The sequence below is a fragment of the Gorilla gorilla genome, chromosome 4 (genome assembly GCF_029281585.2).
Source record: "Gorilla gorilla gorilla isolate KB3781 chromosome 4, NHGRI_mGorGor1-v2.1_pri, whole genome shotgun sequence".
NCBI lineage: Eukaryota > Metazoa > Chordata > Mammalia > Primates > Hominidae > Gorilla > Gorilla gorilla.
In genome coordinates this window covers 83,513,556-83,541,239 of record NC_073228.2, presented here as the reverse complement: position 1 = coordinate 83,541,239, position 27,684 = coordinate 83,513,556, and the positions used below count along the sequence as shown (strand labels likewise).

Genomic DNA, 27,684 nt, shown 5'->3' with positions numbered 1-27,684 from the left:
AACCCACTTTTAAGCAGTATGATTTGTCTATGTTATTTTACTTTTATAAAATTTAAATTAATATTTTGTCATGCTGCTATTTATCATTCTTTTACTTTTAAATAGTTTTAATTAGTTTGAGCATATTTTTTTGCTGTCATAGGATATTATATTGCCAGTATCTGATAAAAAAAAAGTTTGCTCTCAGAAAAAAAGCTATAAGGCTGGGTGTGGTGGCTCATGCCTATAATCCCAGCACTTTGGGAGGATGAGACAGGAAGACTGCTTGAGCCCAGGAGTTTAAGACCAGCTTGGGCAACAGAGTGAGACCCCATCTCTATAAAAAATTAAAAATGAGCTGGGCATAGTGGCACACACTTGTAGTACTAAATACTTGGAAGGCTGAAGCTGGAGGATCCCCTGAGCCCAGGAAGTTGAAGCTGCAGTGAGCTATGATTGCATCATTGCACTACAGCCTGGGTGACAAAGTGAAACCCTGTCTCAAATAAATAAATAAATAAATGAAGGCCGGGCACAGTGGCTAACGCCTATAATCCTAGCAGTCTGGGAGGCCAAGGTGGGCGGATTACCTGACGTCAGGAGTTCTAGACCAGCCTGGCCAACATGGTGAAACCCCGTCTCAACTAAACACAAAAATTAGCTGGGTGTGGTGGCACACGCTTATAATCCCAGCTACTCGGGAGGCTGAGGCAGGAGAATTGCTTGAACCCAGGAGGTGGAGGTTGCAGTGAGCCGAGATCACGCCACTGCACTCCAGCCTGGGAGACAAGAGAGACTCCATCTCAAATAAATAAATAAATAAGAAGAAGAAAAGCTATAGAAAACATATCTATAGCACCAATTTGGAATTCAGAAACTAATATTAAATTTAAAAGGTCAAAAGAATATGAAGTTGGAAAGCAGAAAAATTTGCTGCAAAATGCACTAAAATTATAAAAGCTTAGAGTACAAAAAGGTTGTTATATTAGTAATTAGAAATTTTCTTCAATAAATTTATTTGTAGAAACTTAATTTATATGCACTAAATTCTCATCTTTCTTGAGTGAAAGTAAAATGTTACTCCCAGACAACAAGCATAAAAAACAGAATAAAAACTTTTATATTTGAGAGGTCTCCACTTTGGGGATGTCAGAGGAAGTCATTTGGACCAACTTTATTGCTGAGAACAATTTGAAATGTTGGACAAAAGAACAGTCTGTTTGAAAGCATCTGAAAGCTAGAAAGACTTAACAAATTACAAGGAGAAGAATGAAACCCAGAAAAACAATCCTGGTATTTGGTGCCATTTTCCCCTTCAAATGCCTGTTAATTCTCTAAGAAATGACTGAGAGGCTGAATAAGTAAGCAGAACTCTTAATAAACTCATAGGGCAAGAAAGACAGAGACGGATTTAGGTCCATTAAGGAGGACAATTCTGGAACAACTAGGGTTTGGTTGGAACCTTAAGGTGATAAGCCCTACAAATAGAACGACTAAGAAACAGATCAGCTGGCTCAAGGACTAAAACCCACCTCATTTAAATTTCTCATTGAATTAAAGTGAATGAAGATTGTTATAGTCCCTAGCCTAGCAGTCTGACAAAAGCAAACATTAATCCTCTGTGGGAAAGATTACATAATCTAGAACCTCCTAATATTACTATAGATTTTCATAGTCAATGCCTGATACCCAATCAAAAATAACAGGCATAAAAGGAGACCAGGCTGGGCACAGTGGCTCACATCTGTAATCCCAGCACTTTGAAAGGCCAACAAGGGCAGATCACCTGAGGCCAGGAGTTCGAGACCAGACTGGGCAACATGGCAAAACCCCATCTCTACTAAAAAATACAAAAAAATTGGCCAGGCATGGTGGTGCATGCCTGTAGTCCCAGCTACTCAGGAGGCTGAAGCAGGAGAATCACTTGAACTTGGGAGGTGGAGGTTGCAGTGAACTGAGATTGCGCCACTGCACTCCAGCCTGGGTAAAAAAGTGAGACTCTGTCTGCCTCCCCCCACCCCCAAAAAAAGGGAGACAAAAATCAAAAGTCACATGGGAAAAAAATCAAGAGAGAAAACAAATATACAGAAACAGATCTAAAATGAATCCAAATAATTGAGGTCTCAGACATAAACTTTAAAATAACTAGGATAACTATATTCAAGAACATAAGATTAACAATCTCACAAAGATTTGTAAAGTATAAAATAACCAAATGAAAATTCTAGAACTGAAAAATAAATATAGTAACTTAACTCAAAGTATGGGCTAAGAGCACAATAGAGACAGCAGATGAGAGAGTTAGGGAAATGGAAGATAGGTCAGTACAAAGTATCCATACTGAAACACAAAATGATGAAAAACTTGCAAATGTTAGAAAAGCAGAAGAGACATCCAGGATAGGGTGAAAGGGTCTATCACAGATGTAACCAGAGTCCTAGAAGGTTAAAAAGAGAAGTGAGAGAGAATGGACAGAAGCTAAGTCAAAGAAATAATGTCTTAGAATTTTCCACAAGAGATAAAAAAAAAAAATCAAGTCACAAGTCTTAGAAGCCAAATGAATCTTCAGCATGAGAAATATGAAGAAAACTATATTAAAGTACACAGTAGTAAAACCATTGAAAACTATACTGAAGTACACAGTAGTAAAACCGTTGAAAACTAAACTCTTAAAAGCAGCCAAAAAAAGAGAGACAGGGAAGGGCACAGTGGCTCACACCTGTAATCCCAGCACTTTGGGAAGCCAAGATGGGCAGATCCCCTGAGGTCAGAGTTCGAGACCAGCCTGGCCAATGTGGCGAGACCCCATCTCTACTAAAAATACAAAAATTAGCTGAGCGTGGTGGCAGGTACCTGTAGTCACAGCTACTCAGGAGGCTGAGGCAGGAGAATTACCTGAAACCAGGAGGCAGAGGTTGCAGTGAGCCGAGATCACGCCACTGCACTCCAGCCTGGGCGACGGAGCGAGACTCCATCTCAAAAAAAAAAAAAAAAAAATCTGTCTCTCTCTCTTTTTTTTTTTAAACAGTGTCTTGCTCTGTCACCCAGGTTGGAGTGCAGTGGATAGGATTACAAGTCTGTGCCACAACGCCCGGCTAATTTTTGTATTTTTAGTAGAGATGGGGTTTTGCCATGTTTCCCATGCTGGCCTTGAACGCCTGACCCCAAATGATCCACCCACCTCAGCCTCCCAACACCTGGCCAAAGACAGATAGATGTCCTTTAATGAGCAACAATTAGATCAGAGGTTACAAATTATAACCAATTTGTCCCATCATCTGTTTCTGTATAGCCAGCAAGATAAGAATGATTTTTATATTTATTTTTATTTATTTATTTATTTACTTACTTACTTATTTTGAGACCGAGTCTCACTCTGTTACCCAGGCTGGAGTGCAGTGGGCAATCTCAGCTCATTGCAACCTCCGCCTCCTGGGTTCAGGTGATTCTTGTGCCTCTGCCTTCCGAGTAGCTGGGATTACAGGCCAGTGCCACCATGCCTAGCTAAAATTTGTATTTTTAGTAGAGACGGGGTTTCACCATGTTGCCCAGGCTGGTTTCAAACTCCTGGCCTCAAGTGATCTACCTGCCTTGGCCTCCCAAAGTGCTGGGATTACAAGCATGAGTCACCACGCCTGGCCAATTTTTACATTTAAAGTGGTTGAAAAATATATTAAAAGAATGTGAGACATTAAAAATGTATGAAATTCAAATTTCAGAGTCCATAAGTGAAGTTTTAGTGGAGCACAACCACATTACTGGGTTAATATGTTGTCTATGGATTCCTTGGTGCTACAATGACAGAGTGGAGTAGTCGCAGCAGAGAGTCCTTATGATCCAACAAAGCCAAAAATATTGCTGCCTTGCCTTTTATAGAAAAGTTTAGACAGATGGTTCACTTCTCCACAGATTGTACATAAGACAGAAAACAATAAATGATACCTTTGAAATGTTGAAAGAATATAACTGCCAATCTAAAATTTCAAACTTACCAAAAATAACCTCCCAAAATGAAGGCCAAATGAAGATATTTTTAGAAAAAAAAAAAGAGAAGAGGCTGGGCATGGTGGCTATTGCTTGTAATCCCAGCGCTTTGGGAGGCCGAGGTGGGTGGATCACCTGAGATCAAGAGATCCAGACCAACCTAGCCAACATGGTGAAACCCCATCTCTACTGAAAATACAAAAATTAGCTGGGCATGGTGGTGCATGCCTGTAATCCCAGCTACTGAAGAGGCTGAGGGAGTAGAATCGCTTGAACCTGGGAGGCAGAGTTTGCAGTGAGCCGAGATCACGCCATTGCACTCCAGCCTGGGCGACAAGAGTGAAACTCAGTCTCAAAAAAATAAAAAATTAACAATATACTACCTTAAAAATAAAGACAAAAAGTACAAGAATACACAGAAAGTGAAAGTTAGCAGATGAAAAAAGATATACTATACAAACAACAACCAAAAGAAAGATGCTGTAGTAATATTAGTATCAGACAAAACAGACTTTAAGGCAAAAACTTTTAAGAAATGAGATACTTCATAACGACAAAAGCCAATTTACCATACAGATAACAATTATAACTTTGTATTTACATAATAACAGCTTCAAATACAGAAAGAAAAAAATTAAATGAACTAAATAGGAAGCAAATGTATAGTCTCACTAGCAGACTTTAAAAAATCTTTCTCAATTGATAGAATAAGCTGTAAGTATACAGATTTTAACATAATTAACAAACTTAATCTCCTGACACATCTAGAAATTGTACTCAATACTCAATACCTATAGGCTATACATTTTTTCAAGAGCACAAAATGTTTACAAAATTCTGCAAAGGCTGACATAATTCAGAGCATCCTGTCTGACCATAGTAGAATTAAAGTCAACAAGATTGCTAGAAAATTCCCAAATGGCACAAAATTAAGAAAAACATTTAAAAATAACCCAAGGATAAAAGATATCACAATAGAAATTATAAAATATTTTCCACTCAAACATTATGAAGATGCTACATAAAAAAGTGTGATATAGTTCTGATAGCCCTAAACAATTAGAAAAGAAGAACAGCTGAAAATCAACGATATAAGTATCTAATTCAAGAGGTTAGAAAAGATCCACAAATTAAGCTCTAAGAATGGAATAAAATAATAAAGAACAGAAAGTAATAAAACTCAAACATACAAGAAAAAGGACTAAAAACAGTAATGTTTTTAAAAGCCAAGTAATGTCAGGCATGGTGACTCACACCTGAAATCCCAGCAATTTGGGAGGACGAGGTGGGAGGATAGCTTGAGCCCAGGAGTTCGAGAACAGCTTGGTCAACATAGTGAGACCCCTTCCTCTACAAAAAATAAAAATCTTAGGTGTGGTGGTGTGTGCCTCTACTCCCAGCTATGTAGGAGGATGAGGCAGGAGGATCACTTGAGCCCAGGAGTTTGTGGCTGCAGTGAGCTATGATCACCCCACTGCATTCCAGCCTGGGTGATAGAATGAGACCCTGTCTCAAAGAAAAAAAAGAGTCAAGTAAGATTGATAAACTCTAGCAAGACTGAGTAAGACAAAATAAAGAAAACACAAAAAACCAGTATCAGGAATAAGAAGTGGCACATCACTTCACATCCATATAAACATTTAAATGATAAACCGATAGTATGCCAATAAATTTTAAAATTAGATTAAACGGAACAATCCCTAAACATAATTTGCTAAAATGAAACAAAAAGAAATAGGAAATATGAACAGTCCTAAGTACTAAAGGCACAGAAGCTATAATTAAACACTTTTCCCAATAAAAGCTTCAGGCAAAGATGGCTTCCCTGGTGAATTCCACTACCATAAAAAATAACTTTCCCTCTCTCACAACTTTTTCTTCCCGCACCATAAGCTAATGATCTTGCCTCACATTTTAGAAACTATGGCAGCTATCATAATAGTGGCCTCAATCTTCCTGCCCTCAACTGACATGCAGGTGCACCCATCTTCTCCACCTTTCTCAGTATTACAACACAGGAGGTGACCTCTGTACCTATCAAGGTAAATCCCCCTTTCCATTCTAGATTTTATGTCCTTTAACCCTGTCAAACACTTTAGTCCTTCGTCTTTGTCTTGCAACATCAATGTCTCTCTCTCCATTAAGGCAATCCTATCAGCACTCAAACATGTCATAGCAGCTCCCATTTCAAAAATAAAACAAGTATTTTTTCTTGACTCCATTCTTTCCTTTAGCCACTGCTCCATTTCTCTTTCCCTCTTCGTAGGGGAAAAAAAATCCCTCTCTAAAAAGTTATCTAAAACTATCTCTAATGTCTACTTTTCACTCACTCTTTTAAGTATAAATAATATCTGATATATAAAAATACGTAATTCATGTGTAGATTGTTCATGGCATCATAATAAAATGAATGCTTAAATGAACCAGAATCTATTTCTTTCTTTCCATCTCCACTACCATCACCCTAATCAAAGTTACTATCATCTCCTGGATAGACTATTGTAACAACCTTTTAACTTACTGCCTGCTTTATGCCTCAAGTTCAATCTCTATAAACAGGGTTATTTTCTAAAAACCCTGCAGTAGAATCTCTCCATGCTTTGGAACTCACTTAGATCATCTACAAAGCCCTGCACAGGCAGGCTGCTACATCTCTAATCTTATTCTGTACCAGTTTCCCCTCACTTTAGTCACAGCAGCTTCCTTTTGATTTCCAGAACACATGGCATTCTTTGCTGTATCAGATCCTTTGCATTGTTGTTCCCTTAGCCTGGAATACTTCTCTTTTCCTCTTCCCCTTACTGTTTTCTTCTTCTGACCCTTCAGGTCTCGGCTTAAATGTCACCTCTTCAGAAGCTCCCCTGACCACCCTGTTTGAAGCAGGTGTCCTCATCCCACCCCAGTTACTCTTTCTTATCCTCCAATTTATCTCATAGCTGGGAGGTATGGCAACCACCATTTTAGTTTGTTTTTATTTGTTTGCCAAATTATCTATTTCTCAAAATTTAATCTTCATGAAGGCAGGGACCTGGTCCATTTTATTAGCTGCTATAGCCCTTGTACCTAAGCCAGTTCACAGTATATAGATGTATAATATTGATTAAATACATCAATACTATATTTTGATTCTCAACTGCTTCCTTGTTTGTATTCGCAATTAGTTAAGAACCTGGAGGAGAGGTGGTGGGTTCCTCCAAAGTTTCTGTAGCCTTGCAGCTGAAGAAAACTAAATAATGAGTAAATAAGTTTGCCTTAAGAGAAATCAGTGGGGACCCTTATGGAAGCATTTTCAGGTAGATGAGGGAAGAAATGTCAGATAATGAAACAAATGAGAAACATGAAGTTAACTGGAGAAGACAGACCTGAAAGAGATATTTTATGCAAGTTTGAATGAAGAAGAAATAAAATAATAATTATGAAAAGCACGTCCCCAGGAAAGCAGAATAGGATGAGATGGTTCCCAAAAGTGGAGGACAGAGAGAGAGGGAGAGAGAAGATGGGGGTGAGAGGGACAGGCAGTGAGATGGGGGATCTCTTCCTCTGAGACAGCTTTGAACAAATATATCTTCAAAATTATTTCAGATGTTCTGGTGAACATCCCCCTATAGTCTGTTACTTCAAATAAATCCCATCTTCTTGGTTCTGTTTAACTCACCAGGATAGGGAATTCTTGAAATTTCTCTCACTGTCACCCATGGTCCTTTCCCATTCTCCAAATGAGATATCATGTCTGGTTTGGAAACTGCAAGCCCTGTCCAGAGAAAAATAAATAGGATTTGATTGGAGCCATGAGCAAGAACTCCTGCCAAATTCAGTCTCAGTTCTTAATCTTCTGGGCAGAATGACCATTACAGGAAGTTCTAGAGCCGCACTGTCCGATACAGTTGCCAGTTGTCACATATGGCTATTTAAATTTGAATTTAAATAAAATCAAGTAAAATCTAAAATTCAGTTCTTCAGATGGCCTAGCCAAATTTCAAGTGCTCAAAAGCCACAAGTGACTAGTACCTGCCATATTGTACAGTGATGTTTCAGACAATTACAAAGACATCTCAAAGGAACTCAATGCTATGATTCTGGTTTGGTGGGATAATAGATTGTGGAAATAAACTGAGTTTAGAAAGAAATTGAATACATTTGTTTCTTTCTTCTAGAGGTACTGATAACTTCCACTTAAGGAAGTGACTAGAAAAAACTTTGGTCCAAAATCTGTGGGGTTGTCAACAATCTCCAAGATTCCAGTGAAATGTGTGTTTCTTACTCTACAATGGGCAGATCATGTAGTTAAGAGTGAGGAATAGCATAACCCAACAATGTGCCCCTAAAATCAAGTACTTCAGTTAAGTACTTTAGAGGCCCTTTATCTTTGGCAAACCTGGTCAAATGGGCAGATCAATCAACACAGAAGAGAAGTTATCCTTACCCAGGGAGACCAGATTCCTGTAATTCTCTAGCATCACATCCTTGTGCAGGTTCCTCTGTGTAGGGTCCATCAACCTCCACTCCTCCAATGTGAAGTCTATAGCCACATCCTTAAATGTCACCGATTCCTAAAACAATTACATTGTGATCACTTAGAAACTATACAATTAGACTTGTTAGGCAGAATTATACATAAAAAACTGGGGAAGAGCCCCAGAAACCAGAATCACCAAATGATTATGTAGGTCAACCAGTTCATCCCTTATAGGATGTATAAATCTCTCCAGTGACAAGAACTTGAAACCATAATATGCTGCCTATATCATCTTCAGAGTTTCATCTGATAGCAGAATTTCTTTTCAGACCAAGTCAGGCTTCCTATAAATTATAAATATTGGCTCCACTATATTATCTGGAGTCAAACAGCACGGTTTCCTCCTTCCCTAGAAAGTATTTAAAATACTTGATAACAGCCAGCAGTTTCCATCCAAATCATCTTTCTTCCTTAAAACCCTGGCTTATCTAAAATATCAATTTTCTTTCAGTTCTAATCTATAGACTATGACTTACTAAAAGATACATTTTATCATTTGTATTGTGGATATAGAATATTATAAGCTTTCTCTTTGAAAAAGGAAAATAAAAAAAATCGAGGAACTTTGGGTAAGTTCTTTGGTCTGGGTATGTATATGTATTAAAAAATGGAAGAACAGGCCATAAACATTTTCAGTGTTACCTACTGGAGAAAAGAGGGAGTAGAGTGGACTGGAATGACAGCTAGACTCCTTTGAATATTTGTTTTGTAGACTTGACTTTTGAACCATGTAAATATATTATAAATGAAATAAAAAATTTAAAAAAAAATCCCTGAAAATTAAGAGTAACATGACACAGCTGGTAGCATACTCACTCATTAGAGAGGAACTATTTTGAGTGACTTTGAAACAGTAATTTTTCTGTATATACTGCACAAGATATACCCTGAGAAAAATAACTGCAAAATAAAAACAAAACCACAATGTTTTCAGTAAATAATCATATTAATTACAGTGACAGACATGCTATTGTTTAACTGCTGTGCGTGTAGTGCTTGATAAAGCAAATTAGCATACTGACATCATTGATAACTAATATATTTGGCATGGAAGAAAGAAGATAAAAATGTAATATTGATGAGATGAGGTTAAAAACTCCATAGTTCTGAGTTTGAATAGGAAGTATCACTAGAGATTCATGAAGCATTTTAAGAGAAAAAAAAAAAAACACATTTCCTAGCTTCAGCCACTGAAAAGGCCCAGAAACCATAACTAATAAGGTGGCACTATGCAAGCCAGACTGTGGGCTCTAAATATTACTTCCCCCTAAAAGGAACCAGGGCCTAGAATACCCTGACACATTAAAAAGCAAGCAAGCTATGAAAGACTACTAGGGTCATATCTAAGACACAGGAGACAACTTGAAGAGGCTTCCACTGGCCAATGATATGACAATTTGAGCATCAATAAGGATAATAACTGCAATGGATTTCAAAAATATCTAATACAGTTACATTCATGATACATTATTTTAAAAATCTCATCTATTATCTTTGGAGAATACCTGGAAACTGGTAAGTAAAGAGAAAGAATCAAACTTTTGTCCTTTCTTACCTATGCAAAGTACATATAGTTTGTATTGTAATCAAACATAATTAAATAGTTGCTGAGGGAAGGTTTCTCTTTATGGAAGTATTTTAGCTAATGAATGAAGAAGGAACAAAAGAATTAGAACATCACAATTTGCAACTTCTAATGAATTAAAGAATCATCAGCAGCTGCTAACATAAAAGAAAGGCCTCAGTTAGCTAGTATATGTCTTCTGGTGGTATATACCAGCAATATGAAATGACATTGCTGAAAATATTTTAAAAATCAAAAATCTCAGGGCCGGGCACCGTGGCTCATGCCTGTAATCCCAGCACTTTAGGAGGCCAAGGTGGGCGGATCACGAGGTCAGGAGATCGAGACCATCCTGGCTAACACGGTGAAACCCCATCTCAACTAAAAATACAAAAAATTAGCTGGGTGTGGTGGCGGGTGCCTGTAGTCCCAGCTACTCGGGAGGCTGAGGCAGGAGAATGGCATGAACCTGGGAGGCGGAGCTTGCAGTGAGCCGAGATTGCGCCACTGCACTCCAGCCTGGGACACAAAGCGAGACTCCGTCTCAAAAAAAAAAAAAAAAAAACCAAAATCTCAGCCGGGTGCAGTGTTGAATAGGAGTGGTGAGAGAGGGCATCCCTGTCTTGTGCCAGTTTTCAAAGGGAATGTTTCCAGTTTTTGCTGGTTCAACATTCGCAAATCAATAAATGTAATCCAGCATATAAACAGAACCAACATAGCGTTGGAAGTTCTGGCCAGGGCAATTAGGCAGAAGAAGGAAATAAAAATCACAGGCATTCTTATACACCAATAACAGACAAAGAGAGAGCCAAATCATGAGTGAACTCACATTCACAATTGCTTCAAAGAGAATAAAATACCTAGGAATCCAACTTACAAGGGATGTGAAGGACCTCTTCAAGGAGAACTACAAACCACTGCTCAATGAAATAAAAGAGATACAAACAAATGGAAGAACATTCCATGCTCATGGGTAGGAAGAACCAATATCGTGAAAATGGCCATACTGCCCAAGGTAATTTATAGATTCAACACCACCCCCATCAAGCTACCAATGACTTTCTTCACAGAATTGGAAAAAACTACTTTAAAGTTCATATGGAACCAAAAAAGAGCCCGCATCGCTAAGTCAATCCTAAGCCAAAAGAACAAAGCTGGAGGCATCATGCTACCTGACTTCAAACTATACTACAAGGCTACAGTAACCAAAACAGCATGGTACTGGTACCAAAACAGAGATATAGATCAATGGAACAGAACAGAGCCCTCAGAAATAATGCCACATATCTACAACCATCTGATCTTTGACAAACCTGACAAAAACAAGAAATGAGGAAAGGATTCCATATTTAATAAATGGTGCTGGGAAAACTGGCTGGCCATATGTAGAAAGTTGAAACTGGATCCCTTCCTTACACCTTATACAAAAATTAATTCAAGATGGATTAAAGACTTACATGTTAGGCTTAAAACCATGAAAACCCTAGAAGAAAACCTAGGCAATACCATTCAGGACATAGGCATGGGCAAGCACTTCATGTCTAAAACACCAAAAGCAATGGCAACAAAAGCCAAAATTGACAAATGGGATCTAATTAAACTAAAGAGCTTCTGCACAGCAAAAGAAGCTACCATGAGAGTGAACAGGCAACCTACAAAATGGGAGAAAATTTTTGCAACCTACTCATCTGACAAAGGGCTAATATCCAGAATCTACAATGAACTCAAACAAATTTACAAGAAAAAAACAACCCCATCAAAAGGTGGGCAAAGGATATGAACAGACACTTCTCAAAAGAAGACATTTATGCAACCAAAAAACACATGAAAAAATGCTCATCATAACTGGCCATCAGAGAAATGCAAATCAAAACCACAATGAGATACCATCTCACACCAGTTAGGATGGCGATCATTAAACAGGCAGGAAACAACAGGTGCTGGAGAGGATGTGGAGAAACAGGAACACTTTTACACTGTTGGTGGGACCAGAAACTAGTTCAACCATTGTGGAAGTCAGTGTGGCGATTCCTTAGGGATCTAGAACTAGAAATACCATTTGACCCAGCCATCCCATGACTGGATATATACCCAAAGGATTATAAATCATGCTGCTGTAAAGACACATGCACACGTATGTTTACTGCGGCACTACTCACAATAGCAAAGACTTGGAACCAACCCAAATGTCCAACGACGATAGACTGGATTAAGAAAATGTGGCACATATACACCATAGAATACTATGCAGCCATAAAAAATGAAGAGTTCATCTCCTTTGTAGGGACATGGATGAAACTGGAAACCATCATTCTCAGCAAACTATCGCAAGGACAAAAAACCAAACACTGAATGTTCTCACTCATAGGTGGGAATTGAACAATGAGAACACATGGACACAGGAAGGGGAACATCACACTCCGGGGACTGTTGTGGGGTTGGGGGAGGGATAGCATTAGGAGATATGCCTAATGCTAAATGACGACTTAATGGGTGCAGCACACCAACATGGCACATGTATACATATGTAATAAACCTGCATATCGTGCACATGTACCCTAAAACTTAAAGTATAACAATAATAAAATAAAATAAAATAAAATAAAAAGAGGGGGAACAGGTTTAAGGGATGCAAACTACTCTCCCCACTTCTGTGAGTATAATGCTTATTATGTATCAGACTGCTCTAAGGGCTTATAATGTACTGAATGAATCATCACAATAAGGAAGGTGCTATCTACAAATAAGGAAAGTGAGGCACAGAGATGTTAGGTGTCTTGCCCAAGGTCAAAGAAGCAGAAGAATCTAGATTCAAATCCAAGCAGTCTATATTGAGAATTCCAGCTTGTAACCTTGTAATCATTCTGATCCATGATCTAGTAAACTAAGAGCCCTGATTAGCTGACTACTCAGGCAAAGAAGTCAACTTAGATCATATTTGGCTAAGGTCTGTTCTAGATCAGAAGAAAGATTTCCTCTGGGGTGTTTTTCTACCATTTAGATATGTATGCTTGTCATACATGTCTTATGTATATATATATCCCTTTGTAGTTTTGAACCTTTAGGTTTTTGAAGCATGTTTTAGATAATTCTGCTAATAATAAGACATGGCAAATGTAGGACATGATGAGTTCATAAACTTTATTGTTAATCACTTGACATGTGTCTGTAACCAATCTACTGGGTTTTGTTTTCTTTCTTCACCAAGAACTCAGCCCCAGGAAAAAACCTGAGAAGGCCCTCATCTCTCATCTATAGCTTACCTTGAGGCTCTGTACAAGCAAGAAATGACTAAGGCAGAGTTGCAACCTGCCTGCCTAAGAGGGAAATGTATGCCCAACACATACAAAGGCCCCTGTGGCAGTCGCTGAAGACTTACTGGTTTAAGGCAAAAAGAAATGTCTAATCATTAACTATCACCATGTTAACCAAGCAGATATTTTAGTGGCTATACATGATAAAGAATACAGACTTTACAGATTGGTCCAGGAAAGTTTCTAAACAAAGCAACAGCACCAGCAACAACTGCAACAACAAACCCTAGAGAGGGGAGAATCTGATTTCCAGAGTTGCCACATTATATTATTTAAAATAACTAGCTGGTTTTCAACAAAAAATTATAAGACACACAAAGAAACACAAAAGCATGGACCCATACACAGTAAAAAATAAAGCATCAGTGGAAATTACCTCCGAGGAAGTCAAGACATTGTACTTATTAAACAAAGACATTAAGGCAGCTATTATAAATATGTTCAAAGACCTAAAGAAAACCATGTATAAAGATTTAAAAGAAACTGTGAGAATGATATTTCACTAAATAGAAATTTTAGAGTTGAAAAGTATAATAACTGAAATAAATGTACCAGTGAGACATAATAAATTTAAACATATACTCACCTAACAAAAGAGTCCCATAAGACAAGAAGTAAAAATTTATAAAACTGAAGGGGCAAAGAGATAATTCAATGGTAGTAGCTGGACAAAGTGAAAACAGTGCTCAGAGGGAAATTTATAGCTATAAAATGCCTACGATTTAAAAAGAAGAAATCAATAACCTAAATTTATACCTTAAGGAACTAGAGAAGGAAGAGTGAACTAAATTTTTTAGAAAGCTGAGGGAAGAAAATAATAACTATTAGAATGGAAATAAAATAGAGAACAGAAAAACAGCAGACGAAATAAAAAAAGGCAAAAATTGGTTATTTGGAAAGATTAAAAAATGGCAAACCCTTAGCTAGAGTGACTAAGAAAAAAAAGAGAGAAGACACAAATTACTAAAATCAGAATGAAAAAGAATTCCTACTGACCTTAAAGAAATAAGAGGATTATAAAGGAACACTATGAACCATGGTATGCGAACTTAGATGAAATGGACAAATTCGTAGAAAGGCATTAACTACCAAAACTGACTCAGTGTACAGAAAATCTGGATAGATCTATAACAAGTACACTTCCCACAAAGAAAAGCCTAGGTTCAAATGGCTTCATGTGAATTATACCAAACATTTCAAGAAGAATTAATACCAATCCTTCACTAACTCTTCCAAAAAATGGAAGGGAAAAATTCCAAACCCACTTTATGAGACCAATATTACCAAAACTAGACAAAGACCTCAGAAGAACACTACAGACCAGCATCCTTATGAATATGGACACAAAATTCTCAACAAAATACTAACAAAGTGGATTCAGCAACAACTAAAATGCCGCATATACTACAGCCAAATCGGAATTATCTTAGGAATACAAGGTTTATGTAATATCAAAAAAATCAATCAATAGAACAAAGAACAACAACTGCACATCATCTTAATAGATTCAAATATGTATTTGACAAAATTCAACAAACTAAAAATAGAAGCAAACATCATCAACCTGATAAAGACTCTCTATGAAAACCTACATCTAGCCTCATACTTAATGGTAAACAGCTGAATGCATTCTTCCTGAGATCACAAAGACAACAATGTCCCTTCTCACTTTTCTTTTTCTTTCTTTCTCTCTCTCTCTCTTTTTTTTTTTGGATACAGGATCTTGCTCATCGCCCAGGCTGGAGTACGGTGGTGCAATTTTGGCTCACTGCAACCTCCACCTCCCCAGTTCAAGGGATCCTCCCGTCTCAGCATCCCAAGTAGCCGGGATTACAGGTGTGTGCCACCATGCCTGGCTAATTTTTGTATTTTTTAGTAGAGACAGGGTTTCACCATGTTGGTCAGGCTGGTCTCGAACTCCTGGCCTCAAGTGATCCACCCACCTCAGCCTCCTAAACTGCTGGGATTACAGGCATGGGCCACCATGCCCAGACATTCCTTCTCACTTCTATTCAACATTATATTGTACATTTTGCAAGGGAAATTTGAAAAGGAAAAGAAATACAAGGTACCCAGACAGGAAAGGAGAAAGCAAATTTTGATCTGCAAATGCTATAATCTCTCTATACAGTTAATGTTATCTTGCATATAAAACCCTAAGAAATCCACACATACACAAACAATTTAGTTCTATTAGAATAACCTAGTTCAGCAAGGTTCAGGATACAAGATCTATGTGTGTGTGTGTAAGTCAATTATCTGTATACACTATCAATAACTATTTCAAAAAGAAATTAAGAAAAAATTCATTTATAATAGCAAAAATAAGAAAACACAGGAATGAAGTTTTAACAAAAGATGTGTAAAACATGCACACTGAAAACTATAAAACTACAAAACTGAAAGAAACTAAAGAATACATAAATAAATGGGAGGACAATTGATGTTCAAGTATGGAAGACTTAATCTTGTGAATATAGCATTACTCTCCAAATTGATAAACAGATTCAACACAAGACTTATAAAAATTCCATCTGGCTTTTTTTTTCCTGAAATGGAAAAGCTGATCCTAAAATTCATTTGGAAATGAATTGGTTTTTTAAAACAATACGAAAAAGGAGAAAGGTGAGGCACTCACACCTCCTAATTTCAAAACATACTTCAAAGGTATTTTCAAAACTTAGTTCAAAGCTACAGTGCTCAAGACAGTATGGTACTGACATTAGGATAGACATTTACATCAATGGAATAGAACTGACAGTCTAGGAATAAATCCCTACATTAATGGTCAGTTGATTTTTAATAAGGGTACTAAGACAATGAGTAGAGAATAGTCTTTTCAACAAAAAGTGCTGAGACAACTGAATATTCACATGCCAAAGAATGAAGCTGAATCTCTACCTCAGACAATAAACAAAACTTAACTCAAAATGGACTATAGACCTAAATGTAAGAACTAAACTATAAAACTGTTAGAAGGAAAGACAGAGGAACATCTTCATGACCTCCGATTTGGTAATGAATTATTAGATATGACACCAAAAGCACACTAGACAAAAGACAAGAAGAGATCATTAGGACTTCATTAAAATTAAGAACTTCTGTGCTTCAAAGGACATCATCAAAAACTCAAAAAGCCAACCAAAGAATGTGAGAAAATATTTACAAACCATTTATCTGAAAAGGGATTTGTATTTAGAACATATAAAGAACCCTTACAAGTCAAACATAAAAAGACAAATAACCCAATAAAAAATGGGCAAAGGACTTGAATAGATATTTCTCCAAAGGAGATATACAAGTGGCCAATAAGTATGCTCAAGAGAAGATGATGGAAGTTCTTAGTAATTAGGGAAATAAAGTCCCTAAGATACAGTAAGCTACCACTTCACACCCAATAAGATGTGTATAATCAAAAAAGCCAGACAATATCGAGCGATGTTGAAGAAGTAGAGCAACTGCAACACTCATACGTTGCTGGTGGGAATGTAATATGGGGCAGCTGCTTTGTAAAACAATCTGACAGTTCTCCAAATGGTTTAACATAGAATTATCATATGATCCAGCAAAATTCCAACCCTAGGTATATACCAAGAGAAATGAAAACACACGCTCACACAAAAACGTATACACAAATGTATTAGCATCATTATTAATTGCCCCAAAGTGGAAACAACTCAAATACTCATCAACTGACAAACGGATAAGTGATATGTGCTATATCCATACAACTGGAATATTATTTGGCCATAAAAAGGAATAAAGTACTGACACATGCTACAACACACATAAACCTTGAAAATATTATGCTAAAATGAAAGCAGTCAGTCACCAAGGACAACATATTATATCATTTCATTTATATGAAATGTCCAGAATAGGCAAATCTATACAGATGAAAAGATTAGTGGTTGTCAGAGGCTGTAAGGAGGGGGAATGGAGAGTACTGCTAGTGGGTATGGGGTTTCTTTTTCAGGGTGATGGAATGTTCTGTAATTCCATACAGTGATGGTTACAAACTCTGTGAATATATTTAAAAACCACTGAAATGTATACTTTATGAATTTTATGATATATTAATTACATCTTAGTAAAGTGTCATTAAAAATACTGCCAGAAGGACAATCTTTTTCTTCTCTCCCAGGGGAAAATCAGGTAAATAAATAATCATAAAAAATCAAAGGTTTGTGTTGTGTGAAGAACGAATGAAAAATTGATTGTAGAATGTAGAAGTGTGAGTTAACTTTGAAACATAAAACTGCTGCTACAGTTTGGATGCCTTCCCCGCAAACCTCATGTTCAAAACTGATCCCCATGTTGGAGATGGGGCCTAATGGGAGGTGTTTGTGTCATGGGGCTGGATCCCTCATGAATGGCTTGGTGCCATCCTCATGGTAATGAGTGAGTTCTCCGTCTATTATTAGTAGTTCCCATGAAAGCTGGCTGTTAAAAAGAGCACGGCCCCTCCCCTCTCCCTCTCTTGCTATGTAGTCTCTATACACACTGCCTCTCTTTCCTTTTCACTGTGAATGGAAGCAGCCTGAGGCCCTCACAAGATGCAGATACTGGCAGTATGCTTCTTGTACAAACTGCAGAACTGTGAGCCAAATAAACCCCTTTTCTTTATAAATTACCCACTCTTGGGTATGCCTTTATATGGCAACAAACACACTAAAACAACTTCTAAGAATGTTGAGGGCGTTTTGATCTTGTGAAAGTAAATTCACTTAAGTATCCTTTATTCAGAAACTGAACTTTGTCAAACTGAAGAAACTATTACTATAACTAAAGTTTTATTTTTATTGCAAAAAGTTCCTAGGGAGCTAAAAGAGTACCCATTTATTTCAAATTTCACCATCCCAGACCAACTCTATTCATAATTTAGACAAATAAAATTGGAAACCTAATATATAATACCCAAAAATTGTTGATTCTAAGATAATACACTGATGCATACAATGGAAACCAGAAATCATAAGCCTCATATTCTCTACCTCAAAGACACTGGGCAAATAACATTAAGCCAGACTGATGTAAAAGTTTCTTTTTGATAGAGTTCGAGAAAGTAAAGATTAGCTCATACTGAGAAAGTAAAATTCTGCCCTTCCACACCTCAAGCTAGAATAGAAGATACAGATAAAACCAACTGACAAGTTAACGGCAAACAAGATTTCTTCTAAGGTCATTCTGCAGCTGTAAAATGTCATAATTACCCGTTTTGAGCAACTACTGCTTTCTTACTCATTAGACACCTCATCTTTTAAAGTCATAGACTGTCAGAAATTGTGTAGTCTGAAATCACATCAGAAAGAATGAAAGTGACTTTGATGCTGAGAAGCAGTTATTTGCAACCCAGATGCAGACTTTCACATGAGGGGTTTCTGAATATGTCATTTTACATTTAACTTTGTATTTTCCAAGGAAATAGGACTCCAGGTCCATTATGCAGTCTGGACATGGTATTGACTCTTTTATACAGAGCCTATTTTGCTTTAAGCCTATCACATCCCTGATCTCATTAAAATTTCATCAGAATTCCCTCCTTCATCAAGATTATATAATAACCCAGCTGGGTGCCATGGCTCATGCCTGTAATCCCAGCACTTTGGGAGGCTGAGGTGGGCAGATCACTTGAGTTCAGGAGTTGAAGACCAGTCTGGCCAACACGGTGAAACCCCGTACACTAAAAATACAAAAATTAGCCGGACATGGTGGTGGGTGCCTAGTCCCAGTTACTGGGAGGCTTTTAAAGGCTTATTATCTCCTCTTCATCTTGAGGCTATGCTTATCTAGTTGTTTGTTGTTGGGAAATTAAGTTGTTTACCAAAAGTTACAACATATATACTGGCACTATGATACTCAGAAAATATCAAGACTCTTTGTCTTGATGTGTTCCTTTTGGTCTGATTATAATAATCATGCAATAAGAGTTCTTCATCAATCTTCTATAGTTTCTTTGTTAAGACGTTTGTACTAAAAAACATGTACCTGTAAAATAAAAGACATTTAGCACTGAAATTTCTTCTTTTAAAGGACTACGCTACAGAAAAAAAAAAAAAAACACTAATTGAAAATGTCAGCCGGGCGCAGTGGCTCATGCCTGTAATCCCAGCATTTTGGGAGGCTGAGGCAGGCAGGTCACCTGAGGTCAGGAGTTCAAGACCAGTCTGACTGACATGGTAAAACCCCATCTCTACTGAAAATACAAAAATTAGCCAGGCGTGGTAGTAGGTCCCTGTAATCCCGGCTACTCGGGAGGCTGAGGCAGGAGAATCGCTTGTACCCGGGAGGCAGAGGTTGCAGTGAGCCGAGATTGTGCCACTGTGCCTGGGTGACAGAGCGAGACTCCATCTCAAAAAAAAAAAAAAAAAAAAGAAAATGTCAGCAATAGTTATAAGAAAATCAAGCAAATACAAAACCAATTAAATTAAATTAATAACTTATTGATAGTTATTATCAAATCACTGGTTCTATTCAAAGTAAAATTAAACTAAGCTATGTTTAGTATGTATAATAAAAAGGATGCAGAATTTAGGGAAGAGCCAGACAGAATTAATCTTCTACCAGGGACTCCCTTTGTCAGAACAAAAATAAACCATATGAATTGTACACCATGTCAAAAAGTATGGCATTTTCTAAGGTTTATGGTTCAAAGTCTAAAACTATGAATATTTCTACTCTAAGTTTTTAAGAATCTAAGCTATCGTATGTTAAAAAGAATTTAAAAAATCATTTCAAAAATACTATGTATAAAACTGAATCTCAGAATGTATTTTCTCATAGAAGCAAAAGTAAAAACCACATTTTACAAAAAACATCTCTGGAATAAAACCAACTTTCAAAGGATAATTTTAAAAAACTTAAAAACATAATTCTTCTAAAAGCATAGTGAATACTTGCCAAAGATTTACATAAGTCATTAATGAGGGATCAGAAGCTTGACAAGACAGGTTTAAAGGAGATGCAAGAAACCGAGGTACAGATAGTGGAAAAAAGAATGCTGGAATAAGACTGCAAAATTGGATACAAACCGGTTAATGTCCTACAGGACAGTAATACCATAACTTTGGGGATTATCTTTTATCCTAGCAAAAATAATTGCAATTTTTCAATCTTCTACAAGTTAATATCTAACTTTTAGGATCTAAATATTAATTAATAGTAAATAGTAAGTCAAACAACATAACCCTCCCCTGCTATGTCAGATAACCCTTAGACAGGCTTGTTAAGACAATGGTCTAATATGATTCTGAAATGGCCTACATTTATCTTTTATTTATTTCTAAGTTTTGGATAATTTTTCTTATCACAACAAATTTCTGATTTTTATTTTTTCTGGAAAAATGAAGTGGATTCAGTACTCACAAATAAGAAATCCTTAAGAAATAAAATATCTAAACCAATTTAAACTCATCTTAACACTATTTCCACAATGTTGATGTACTCTTGGTATTTTTTAATGGCACAGTATTGGGTCTTATAATGCAGCACAAGCTTCAGACTACGTAATGATAGGATATTTTACCATTAGTAATCATGATGTGACTATCTGGCTAGATTACGGCTGCCACCTCTGAGAGAAATGAAATCTGTTAAATTGATGCCACCAGCCCTGGGGCTACCACACCAATCAAATAATCACTGTGAACTTGCAATTAACTGGGAACATTGAGAATCAGAGGCAGTAAAATAAGCATTTTCTCTGTATTCATTATATGTACAACAGTAGGTATTACCTTTACCAATTGTGTTTCTTCTGCCTGAAGGTGAAGATCTTCATCTGGTTGGGTAACTTCAGGGCTCTGATGGGATACAGGATAAGATCACTCAGTGATAGGCTGCATATGACTTACAGCAGAGCCTCAACAAGCACCACCAATCCACTGTGTATGCAGTGTATATGGGATGACCTCACCCACTGTTTTACTTAGGGCTGAAATCAAAGTCCCATTGTAACATGCAATCATAATCTTTCACTTCGTTTGGGACAATGACAAACACACGTAAGATTGGAAAATATATAACTGCTTTTAAAAAAGAACCTATCAAAACAAAAATAAACTTATAATAAAGTGCCTTCAGACACTACATAATTCTACTTTTTCATATTGGGATGAAATCTATTCCTCAGAAAGTATCTATCTTGCTCAAGAATAACATTCAAAACCTACTAACACTATCTGTTTTCTACAATTGAAAAATCATTACAGTGTTTGGTGGGGGGATGTGGCTCAACAGTCACTCAGGAAATATTTCAGCAACCTCTCATAACATTGTTTTCTTCCAAAACTTAGAAACTGTATCTCCATGAGGTCCTTATTTATTTATTTATTTATTTATTTTGAGACAGAGTCTTACTCTGTCGCTGCCCAGGCTGGAGTGCAGTGGGGTGATCTTGGCTCACTGCAACCTCTGCCTCCCAGGTTCAAGTGATTCTCCTGTCTCAGCCTCCTGAGTAGCTGGGACAATAGGCACGCACCACCATGTCCAGCTAATTTTTTGTACTCTTTTTTTTTGTGGAGACAGAGTTTCACCATGTTGCCCAAGCTGGTCTTGAACTCCTGGGCTCAGATAATCTGCCCACCTCAGCCTCCCAAAGTGCTAGGATTGCAGGCATGAGCCACTGCGCCCAGCCCATGAGGGCCTGATTTTATGAATGCAATGAAATTTTACTTTACCTTCTAGTTGTAGTTATCCATTTCAGATGTTGTGCCATTTAAAAAAATTATGGATAATAAAACTACATACTTAAAGATCATTATGAAAAAATGTTATGCTAACTCTCCCTCAACAACATCTTGTCTAAAAATGCACAAATATTCAGATTCCAGAAAATTAATGATGATGTGAATCTTCAATCTCTGATAGAGACGGGTTGATCCCGTGATACACGATTAGACAAATATGGTTATACCTGGTGATCAAGGGCAACATTTTGGTTTTATTTATCTTTTCAAGGGTATTTTTAAGGACTATTTACATGTTACATATTCTGGCTACAAAGAATAAAAGACCACAATCACGGGTTATTACAGATCATTACTATAACAAAGTATATTTGTTGGTATTCTCTTTCTTCTGAATCTATTTTAAAGTCACTGCTAAAACACAGCTTTTATCACATTAATACTAATCCCAAGGACACTCAAACACACACATACACACATTTAAATGTCTTCAGGGAAACATTAAAAGATTCATCTTAAATATCTAATTTCCAGCCCTATCTGTCACAACTTTACAACTTGAATCACAAGCTCACCCACTGTTCTCTGCCTCTGAAGCCTTGCCCTTAAACCCCTTTCTCACCTGAACTATCTTCATAAATACTTTATGACAATTAAAACCTCACTTGTAATTCAGTACCAGCTTAAATCTAACTATCCTTATGAAATTTCTATGACCAGTTTAGCCCACACTATCATCCCATTTCTTTCTTTACATAGCACTCATCTTTATCATACCAATAAGCAACTACTATTCACCTAAATAATGTAATTATTACTTTTGTACATTTTACCTCAATGAAACTGTAAATTCCCTACAGCCAAGCACTGTCTTAAACATATTCTCTCAATGTAATCTATTAAATCTGATCACTTCTTAGTGAGTAGAAAGATCACTGAGAGTGGCACAAGGGGAATGGTTCCTATGAATCAGGGCTGGGGTATGTGTTTGTGTACATATATTTTCCCCATAATTTCCTAAATAAAATTTTCCAATTGAAAAATATTCCATTCTGCTGTCCCATAAATAACTGAAATTTCCTGGGAACAATACAAATTTAATATCAAAATTAAAGATGCCTGTCATAACTAACGACAGCTCAGATATTTTTTGAAAGATCATGTGTCCTGATATTTGGTTAAGTAAGTATAGTGAATCGTCCCATAGTTTACTACCCTTACCGTGAACCCAATTTTCATGGGTCTATTTAGTTGAGTTCCCAGAAGGGGTGTCGGGGGAAGTAGAGAAGTCGCAAGCCTTCAGGAAAAGTAAACATGCTCTCAAACCAAGATAGTAGGTCAAAAACAGGGAATCCCAACTTACCAGGCGTCCAACTGAGAAAAACACAGCAGCCATAATCTCTCCCTCTGGTTTCCCCTCTCTGGAAAGAGTGGAGTCTTGCAAAGACATACCTAAGGAAGAGAAATAAGCCATGGAAACCAATCCTGCCTGGGGAATTTCAGACTCACCAAGTTGGAATCCTGACATACAAGTGAGCATGACCTCCCTAAGGAAGCACAAGAGTAACCCTTAAGATCAGTGAGGGACAAAGACCTTTGCTCCGGCAGAGCTCAAGATTTTAGCACTGTTAACTATAGTCACAACTAACAGGCTAGCCATTGTACAAGGAGGTTTTAAAATACTTTCTCATTTTATTTTCACATCAACCTAGTAGGAATAATATTCCCATTCCATAGATGAGGAAACTAAGCCTAAAAAAATTAAAGTACCCAAGGCCATGGAGATACATGACCCCAAATCAATCTAATTCCAAAGCCCATACCTTTTCCACTGAATCAACATGCTGTGTGAAGTACGAGAAAAAATACTTCAGTCTTTCTTTGCCACAATCACTTACTCATCTAACAATTAAATATTCTAAGAATCTCCTTTTCTTGCCTTTCCCACGAAGAGTCTATTTCCTAACATTTTCAGAGATCTGTTTCATGTAAAGAGAACACTACGACTTCAAAATTTAAATGATATTGGAAATCTTGATTTACCCCTCCCAATCTGATATTCAAATAGATCTTTATCCTTTCTATATCAGGCAAACTTAAACAAAAAGGAAGCAGGTATAATAATAATAATAATAATAATAGAAGAGACATGAAATTCAGTGCACAAAGCATTAAGCTATATAGTCTTTTTATATTGAAAAAAAGTATATACCTAATAAAAGTTTTATCCCATGGAGGAACAGGGTGGCAGAGATCTTTTCCAGGGATGCTTGGGCCCTGCCTTTCTACCTTTGGCTAATGATATGTATGGCCTTGCTGAGGCTGAGTTTGGTTCAAGGACCAGGAGTGCCTGATGTAGGATATCAAACAGTACAGACTGTTAATATAAATTCTTCTAGGATGGTAATACTAGCCTCATGAATCTTTATTCATGAGGGGAGTGACATAATAAGTATTAAGTTTTTGTACAAAAAGTGTTATAAGCAATTATATGATCCTGCAAGTAGGGCCTTTGTTATGCTTAAACATGTGGAATCTGCTCCTTCCCTGAATGTGCACCTTGCTTCTCATAACGTTCAGTAGCTTTGCTCAATAAACATAGCAGAACTTAATCTAACCTTACAGTGTCTAACAATCAGAAGCTCATCTGAAAAGATACTTGAAGTACTTAACCATTATTCTCTGAAAAACAAGAATATATAAAGCAAGGTTATCAAGAATGCCAAGAATATTAGAGATATAAAAATTAACTAGATATGGGTATACTGAAACATATACTGTCAGATTAATGTATTAACTCAAGGAGACGAGGGTTAGTTAAATCAAGAAAATATGTAAATATCTTGGCTGGGCATGGTGGCTCATACCTGTAATCCCAGCACTTTGGGAGGCCGAGGCGGGCGGAGCACCTGAGGTTAGGAGTTCGAGACCAGCCTGGCTGACACGGTGAAACCCTGACTCTACTAAAAAATACAAAATGATCAGCCAGGTGTGGTGGTGCACGCCTGTAGTCCCAGCTACTCGGGAGGCTGAGGCACTAGAATTGCTTGAACTTGGGAGGTGGAGGTTGCAGTGAGCAGAGATTGTGTCACTGCACTCCTGCCTGGGCGACACAGCGAGACTCCACCTCAAAAAAAAAAAAAAAAAAGTGAGTATCTTAAAAATGTAGAGTGATCTGTTTCATGACACTGGGGCTTTCCTAGACACAATGAAAAGGTTTTGGTGGAAGAGAAACAATGAGAAGTTGAGGGAGGAAAGCGGTACAGTGTGGAGATAAAAGAGGTAAAGAAAGAATAGTCTGAGGGGATTCCTGTATTGAAGCCTCAAGGTAACCAGTAAGTGGTTTTGCCTTATGCCAGTGTTTCTCTAGATTTTTCTGTCATAGAGCCTTTTGCAAATCTAATGAAAATTATGACTCCTCTCCTGTTTTCTAATGAAAATGCCACATGTATAATTAGAGGGGTCTCAAATCTGAGAATGCAAAAAACTCACTGGATATGCTTATTAAAAAGGAAATTATTTGGCCCTATCCAAGATCAAAATCAGGATCTCTAGATGTGAGGCACAGAAATATACAGCTTGAACAAGTACACCTTAAGAAATATTTAGTTTAATAAAATGTTAACATGTTAATTATATAATGTTAAATTATATAATGTTTTAGTTTTAGTGTAATATTTTAAGAAATATTGCCTGTTACACAATAGGGATTCTGAAGGGTGAAGGAGTGGGAGGGGGGTGGAGAATAAGGAATTACTTAATGGATATAATGTACGTTATTCTAGGGACAGATACCCTGAAAGCCCTGATCTCACCACTACACAATCTATGCATACCAGTAAATCTTAACTTTTTGGGGGGTACGGACCCATCTGAGAATCTGACCTTGTCCACAAAATAATGCACATGCATATATGATGTTGCAAATTACTTCAGAGAGCTTGAAAACTGACTCTCCCTCCCAAGCCCATACACTGACCCCCAAGTTTTACAAGGTTGCAAAGAAAAAAAATGAGCCAAGAATATTGCCCCCCCCGCAACCCCCGAACACTAAAGCAGACCTACAAAGAGCAACATAAGGCATTTTCAATTCCGAAGGTCTAGAGTAATGGTTTTCTGCATCTTTAACATTTATCAAGAGTGAGCTGAGTCATCATTTTTAAAATATTTGTAAATATTAATACACTCTTTGGCAATACTTTATGTAGATTATGTAGATTATGCTCGTAACATATGTTTAACAACCAAACTACAATAAATACCTTGTTTTATTTTATAATTAGAATAAACAATATTTAACATTTAATATATTCAGCTTGATCTCAATTGTGCAAACATAATGCATAGAAAAAAAGACTGAGTAACCCAAAACTCTACTGAGACCTCTGAGACCTGGGGCTGTGATGTTTACCCTTCTTTCTGCTTTTCTGTACTCTCCAAGCAGACAAGAAGAAGCATCTACATATACATAGGAGTCTGGAATAGGAATGAAATCCCAGAGTGGCTGGCCACATCCCCAGGTTCTAACCCTGGTTTGGCAACCGTAAAACTGTGACCACAGGCAAGTCACTTGAGCACAACGAATCAGCTATTAGTACATGACAGTAGCCACCTTATATGTTTCTACTGTCCCCTTTGTCATTATGCAGAAGATATCTAGGCCACTATTCCCCAGTTATAATTTCCCTATTTACAAGCTCTGTCTTTCCAACTATTGCAAACGTATCCAGAGACTTAAGGATAAACTTTACTTGTTTTGCCAACCTTGGCCAGTGCAGTTATTTAGAAATAATGAAGGGTCCATGTTTTTGCTGAGAATCTCAGCGCCATGTACCAGTCCAGCATTTCCCAACCAATGCAATAATACCATTGTCATGTCAGGGAGTGACAAGTGATTAAAAGGTGATTACAGTATTTGAAATGTTACATTTCAGGAAAAGCTGCCTCGGTTACTGAGTAGCGCAGGTCCCCCGATGTGGAACCTAGTTCCATCCCTGCCAGTTCAGAAGCCAGAGCGGACATGTTCCTGCCAACCTCGCCTTCTTTCCCTAACTGCTCTCCTCTACCCAATTCGGGTATGCCCTCCTCAGGGCCTGCAAGGCGCGGGGCTGGGAAGACCGGGAAAGTCGGGTCAGGGGCCCACCCGCCCTACTCGACTCCCAGCTCACGCCATGCGCCCGGCTCTTTTTAACCCCAGCGCCGCCAGGCCCGCAGGGAGGGGGTTCCCAGGTTTGGACCCGGGCTAGGAGGCCGCAGAGAGCACGCGGCCCGACCTGTGAGGGAGGCCAGCTGGAGACCGAACCCACACTCGGGAAGGAGGCCCAGCCCCAATCGCCTCTCAGGGGTGGGCGGGTCCGCTCAGGGACAGGGGCTCTAGAGGGAACGGCCACGCCCCGGACGCCGCCGGGAGCCAAGCGCCAAGGGAGGGGCGGCGGGCAACCGAGGCCAGGCGCCCGGGACAACGAGTACCTGGCGGCCGAACTGAGGACAACTGAGGGAACTCGCAGAGCAGGGCGGGAACGCTTCCAGCAATGGCGGCGGGTCGGCGGTGCCGGCCTCCAGGCAGGGCATTGCGCCTGCGCAGCCGGAGCGTCGGAACTACAGTGCCCAGAATCCTCAGCGCCTGAGCCCCCCGCCCCT

The 27,684-nt window shown here is 38.0% G+C and overlaps 1 protein-coding gene across 3 annotated transcripts in view; it reads right to left on the bottom strand.

Moving 5' to 3' along the window:
• The window catches only part of ZNF624 (zinc finger protein 624), a 33,167-nt gene extending 5,514 nt beyond the window's left edge, over positions 1-27,653 (bottom strand). Inside the window, exons 1-5 of one of the 3 annotated variants that reach the window (XM_004042193.5) lie at positions 27,514-27,653; positions 23,408-23,496; positions 21,094-21,159; positions 8,387-8,513; positions 7,619-7,714 (exon numbers count right to left, since the gene is read on the bottom strand). In XM_004042193.5, coding sequence (XP_004042241.3) covers positions 7,619-7,714; positions 8,387-8,513; positions 21,094-21,159; positions 23,408-23,494 — 376 coding nt within the window. In that variant the 5' untranslated portion in view covers positions 23,495-23,496; positions 27,514-27,653. Of the gene's footprint in view, positions 1-7,618; positions 7,715-8,386; positions 8,514-21,093; positions 21,160-23,407; positions 23,497-26,971 lie in introns of all 3 variants that reach the window. The other 2 variants (XM_063706638.1, XM_055386097.2) reach the window with 2 other exon arrangements.
• Between the last annotated feature and the right edge of the window lie 31 nt (positions 27,654-27,684).